Source organism: Corapipo altera, unplaced genomic scaffold, assembly GCF_003945725.1.
Source record: "Corapipo altera isolate COAL_440 unplaced genomic scaffold, ASM394572v1 46, whole genome shotgun sequence".
NCBI lineage: Eukaryota > Metazoa > Chordata > Aves > Passeriformes > Pipridae > Corapipo > Corapipo altera.
The window spans coordinates 13,757,420-13,763,365 of NW_020884883.1; the positions used below are offsets into that span (position 1 = coordinate 13,757,420).

The 5,946-nt window shown below is 44.3% G+C and overlaps 1 protein-coding gene across 1 annotated transcript in view; it reads right to left on the minus strand.

The window, feature by feature from the left end:
- The window catches only part of MATN3 (matrilin 3), a 16,013-nt gene extending 10,649 nt beyond the window's left edge, over positions 1-5,364 (minus strand). The window contains exons 1-2 of the mRNA XM_027640929.1: positions 5,220-5,364; positions 2,969-3,538 (exon numbers count right to left, since the gene is read on the minus strand). Of these exons, the coding sequence (XP_027496730.1) occupies positions 2,969-3,538; positions 5,220-5,364 (715 nt within the window). The remainder of the gene's footprint in view (positions 1-2,968; positions 3,539-5,219) is intronic.
- Between the last annotated feature and the right edge of the window lie 582 nt (positions 5,365-5,946).

The window sequence follows — 5,946 nt, forward strand, 5'->3', positions numbered from 1 at the left end:
GAAAAGGAAAAGGAAAAGGAAAAGGAAAAGGAAAAGGAAAAGGAAAAGGAAAATAGAAGGGAGGGGAGGGGAATGGAGAGGAGGGAAGGGGAGAAAGAAAGAGGATCAAGACCAGAAGGAACAGAAAAATTACTCAGAGGCACCAGGATAACATACTGTCTTCCCATGAATAAAGAGTGTGTCTGTGTAATGATGGCCTATATGTATCAGCCAGCAAGGAAACCCACCAGTGCAAGATGGGGTGTGTGAGGGCTGCAGCTGCCTTGACCCATCAGATTTTAGAAGTCAAAACCAAAGGATGATATGCAGGAAAGTCTCTACAGTAAGGTAGCTATACAGGCACATGAAACTCCTAATTGAAGGGGAGTACAAAAATAATGTCCGAATCTCAGAGAACCAACCGAGAAGCTGAAGCTGCAAAGTACAAAATGAAGTTCAGTTTTCAAGGATCCACTGATTCCACAGCAAACAGTAAGGCTGTCTCAGCCTGAGAACAGACAAAACAGTGACATGAAAGCAGCATGATGGATATGCAGCTGATATAAGTGTGCTGTGGTGACAAGGCAGACAAAATGACTGTGCAATGCACTGTATGTGTTGACAGTCTTTTCCTTCACAGACTATGTAGCTAATTAACTCCTGACCAGTTTTTCTCAAGTGTATTTAGCTGCTTCTCAAGTGATCTGCTGCCTCTTTGGTCACCTAAAGATGCCCTTGTTTATCTCCACAGACTGTAAAGGAAACACAGATACTCACTTAAATGCTTTTGAGATTACTAAATTGAGGAAGGGAAAGGGAGAGCGAAGGAGTGGGAAAAAACACTGGAGTTAAAAAATCTGAAGGGGAAAAAAACCAGAGATGATAAGTAAAGAAAGAAAGAAACAAAAGAGAAGAAAAATGGGAAGACAAGTATGTTTTTACCTGAGATTTTACTTAGACTAGTACTTACAATGTGGGTATGGACTACATTTGGAGTTGTAAAATCAAACTCCAAAGCAATAGTGATGAGATAAGTAATCAGAAGCAAGAGTGCTTGAACCTTCTCATGTTATGATGTCTGAAAACAAGGCAACGTTTTCCTTTGGTAAAAACAATTTTCAAACCAAGACAGTACCTTTTCATTCTGATACACCCTTGGGAATAAGAGAATTAATCTCCATCATTTATGAACAAAATCTGTGGTGTGATATTTTCAAGCATAAGTGAGAAGCTCAGACTCAAATGGTCAGATTTTTGTGGTAGGAAAGTCAAACGTCCACTGACTTGGACAGCAATTCAACACTAAGATTTTCCATCTCTGGGATGGTCTCATATTGAATAATGCTCTCAATGCATCAAGAACTTGATCTTAGCAAACTGTTTTTCCCCTGAACATTAGTTTTCCTGTTTTCAGTTCACCCTACAAACAAATTTATTTACCTTGTTCAAAGCAAATTGTCACTGGTGAGTCCAGAATTCTGACCAAAAAGCAGTCTGGAGCTGGAAAACGACCCAGTTTACCACACTGTCTTACAAGACCCTCTTAGATTCATTTGGTTTGTAGGAACTTTTTTTAAAACTATGTCTTGTGCTCTGTCTTCGTTCATGAATCCCACAGATTCTGGCTAATTGCACACAGGCAACTCAGACTTACACTGGAAGTGTACATGTGTGTGCTCTCTGATTTATCCTCCAGCCTTGCAGAGGCATAATTTCTGTGCTTCAGTACAATAAACAGTAAATTTGCTCTTAAGAACAAGAGATTTTTCTTTGGTGCTATGAAAGGACTTGTTTTGGCAAGAACATAGGTGGAAAATTAGTGCTGTGTTCACAGCACACATACATGTCCAGTTAGATGGGTATTTGTGCCCACTTCCAGCTACCAGAGAGAGGATCTGGTCACATCAGCAGCACAACATGGTGCCAAGCCAAACCTCAAGGCATTTCCTATGCTAGTTATTGGGCAAATTGTCCTGTCTGCAGATGGTCCTACACATTTATTTAATACCTAGAGAAAGAGGTCTATTGAATCAAAACATACTCAAAAGGTATGGGGGTAATTTTTAGTAAGGCTCTGAAATAACAAGAGTAACACCTTGCCAACTTTTTGACAATTAAGATATTTGTACAAAGTAGATTTGTACAAGATTTGTACAAGTTTCTTAATTGTCAAAAATTTGGCGTGAATTTTGTGAGTAGGGCTGTGTCACAGCTATCTATAGGCAGTTCTAAATACTCCAGATGATTTTTTTTTTCTATAAATGACAATAACCATCCCCTCTGGCCTAGCAACATCAGTGGAGTTCTAACCTAAACCAAATACATCCAGCATTTTTCCAAGATCAGCCCTGAAAGAGCGAAGATAATTCATCCCATCCCACAGTTCCTTGTCTAAATCAAGTTGCAGAGAAACAGAGAGAGGTGCAACCCTGGCACACTGAAAAAGCACAGCAGTGCCTAATGAGTGAAAGCCTGACCCAAGGTGACCTGCCATTGGGCTTGGACACTTCATCCTGCACCAGATTTCTCAAGCCAGCATGGTGGTTCACCTGCCAGCTTACTTTCCTACTCTGATCCTATAAGGAGCCTTCAGCTCCACATTCCTACCCTCCTGGCTTCCCAGCGACATGGGAAAAGAAACGAGCAGCCTGCAGAGCTCTGGTGTGTGCTCTCAGTAAGTCAGTAAATATACACAGCCAAACCCCGTCCAGATTACCGTGATTTCTCTGGCACTAAATCTGACCACCTGCACAAGGAGGTCCACTCATGTCAGGACTGTTACCTGCGTGGTAAGGTCGCTATTCAGAATGAATACTTGGCCTCCACTGAATAAAAGAGTTTGCTTGTTTACCCAATGGATGGCAAAGGAAATATTTAGATGTGATACATAACACTTCTGAAAAAGAAGAATTTCTTTCTTAGGGAGCAAAACCACAGTAGAAACCAAAAGGAGACAAATTACACTACCCTCCTGGACTGGCCCCCTTACCACAGAAAGTCTCTCTGAATTTCGATGTCAGCTTTTCAATCACACCATAGGTCTCTACATAGAAGACATGTTCATCCAGTGGCTCACTGGCCATTATCCTCAGGGACTGCATGTCTGCCCGGTCCACCCCAACCGCGTAGATCTCAATGCCAGCTGTCCGGGCACTCGCTGCCACCTCTTGGACCCGGTCTTGTGGCCGTCCGTCTGTCACAACAATGACCACCTTGGGGATGTTGAGGGTTGCTGGCCGGGTGCCCATTTCCTCGGTGAAGACTTCATCCATAGCAGTCTGGATGGCAAGGCCAGTCATGGTGCCAGCAGACAAGGGCTCAATGCGAGACACAGCCTCCTTCAGAGAGGCTTTGTCGAAATAGGTCCGGAGAGGGAACTCCACCTTGACAGTGCTCGCGTAATTCATGACTGCCACACGCGTCGTCCTTTCCCCAACATCCAGGGTATCAATCATTTCTGACAGAAAGATTTTCACTTTCTCGAACTCTTCAGGTCGGACACTACGGGAACTGTCTACAATGAAGACAAGGTCCAGGGGCCGGTTCTTGCAGGTGGTGTCTGTCAAGAAGGAAGGGAAACACTTCAGTCGTCTCCTGCACAGGATAGGAGCTCTCACCCAAGAGGAGTGAGTGTTGTCATGGCAAACTACCCCTACCAGATAATGTTGCTTGATTCTTTAGGAAGAGGCTTAAAATTATAGTGAGCAACACATTAGAAATTTTTAAATATTAATTTTGACAAGTAATTAAATAATTGAACTTTTCTAAGTATTAACGGATTAACAGATAGGTGCAGATTTGAACCCTCAAACTGCCTAACCATCCTTGAAACTAAGGGTTGTGGCTTTCATGTAGCAGCCAAAACAGAGATGTAGCAATTATATATAAATGTATTTACTGTTTATTTTTGTAACGATAAAGCCAGAATTCCACTTTTTATAAGATAAAGAAATAAAATGGCAAAAGAACTGGCCAGATCACATAGTGAACAGATCCTAATATCTTTTAGGATAGTAGCAATATAACTTGCTAAATAGGAATTATCTCTCTCTAATTCACAATCCAAAGTACACAAGAAGAAATAAAGGCCAACAGAATAAAGACACAAATGATGATGCATAAAGGTTTCTTTAGAAGTTGTTACTGTTTTAAGGCTTCTAGAGCGTAGAGAAAAATGAAATTACTTATGAAGTAACTTTACATGTAAAAATGGACATTTACACATACTTCTAGCTTCCAAAATTCCTCACTGACATATAAATCTAGGAACAGAGAAGCCACAGCTCAGATCAGAGACAGGCATCACTTTTAAGAAGACAAAAACCAATGAAGACAGCAACAGCAGGCACCCAAAACGTACCCTCCCTGTCCTGATACCCTGACCTGACACTGACGGTGCCATGTACTTAGTTTATACCATCAAGGTTGGATTTGCAGCAGGTTTATGAAAAACACACAACCCAAAAGCAGAGTATTTTCTATAAAAGAGACATTCTGGCTCAAGAGTGCATTAAATAGTAAAATATTAGGTGTTCAGTTTGAATTCGCTCCCTGAGAGCAGTTTTGGGATCACACTTCTCCTGGCTACTGCCAAGTTCACTTTTATCATTCCAGCTGAAATGAAACAAGAAAAAACAAACCCACTTCACAGGTCTTTTAAAAGTAGAGGTGAAAACAGCACTTTTTTTCAAGGCATTACAAAACTTTTTTCTGTTGTTCAAGTGAAAACAGAGGGAAAAAAATCAAATTGCACGAATTCCATCAGCAAGCGCAGCAGCAGAGTTGATTTTGCCTTTGGACAGAATAACAGACCAGACACCAGACAAATCTAGGATCTCATACAGATATATTCTATATAAATCTACATAACTCAGTTTTGCCTTTGGGAAGCTGAGAAAACATGAAGAAATGGCACGTGCATGCATAGCTTAAGACATGAAGAAAGACACACGAGGTTTGTCCTAAAAGGAAAAAAAAAAAAAAAAAAAAAAGAAAAAGACCAAAGGCAGGATTTGTAGGTACAATTCCCTTTTATAGATTAAGGAAAAAAATTTTTTTTCAACACCGTGATCCTTCCGCGAGACTGAAATAACGTTGTTCGGAGAAATGAGCTCAGGTAGGGAAGAGCTATGCGGGTTTTACAGCCGTGCCCGGAGCGGCAGCGGGGCAGCAGCGAGCGAAGAGCGGAGCAAGTGAGGCCGGGGGGCAGCGGGTCGGGGGGTCCCCCCGGGATGCGGTACCTGCGGAGGGGCCGCCGGGGCGCGGCTGCCGGCGCGGGCGGAGCGCGGAGCCCCGAGGGGCCGCGGGCAGCGCCAACGCCAGGCAGCAGCCGAGGATGCCGAGCGCTCGCCCCATGGTGCCGAGGATGCCGAGCGTTCGCCCCATGGTGCCGCCGCCGGCCCCGCGCCCACGGCCCCGTTTTTAAAGCTGCCAGGACGGGCAGGGGGGACGGGACACCGCGGTGGCATCGGCCGCACCCGCCGCCTCATCTCCAGGAAGGGCCGGCTGCTCTCGCTTCCCCGCCCCGGCGGGCGCCCAGCCGGGCGAGCATTAAAGCTCAACGTTGTGTTCCTGCGGTTCAAATCTGGGAGCGGGGGGAGCTGAGGCACAAACCCACCCGTTCTTCCTCAACTGGAAGTGTCTGGTCCAGACTAACTTTGCACTTCAGTCTCCAGGGCAGTATTTGCAAAGAACGTGAGAAAAAGCTCACGGCGTGATCACCGAGGCACAAAGAGCTGCCTCCCCTGTTGCCAAATCTTAACCATGGGCATTTTGTCTGGTTCCTGGCACTGGAAATCCTGCCAGTTCCTGTGGGAAGCTGCAGTGAGTTTTAACAGAAAGCACAGCTTAGGGCACGAATCCACTATGATCTCGCACAATGCTTTAGAAGAGACCTCTGCCAAAGCTGTATCGTGTTGTATTGCAGGACCATCTTCTCTCCCATCACCTCCTTAAGGGGAACAGGAA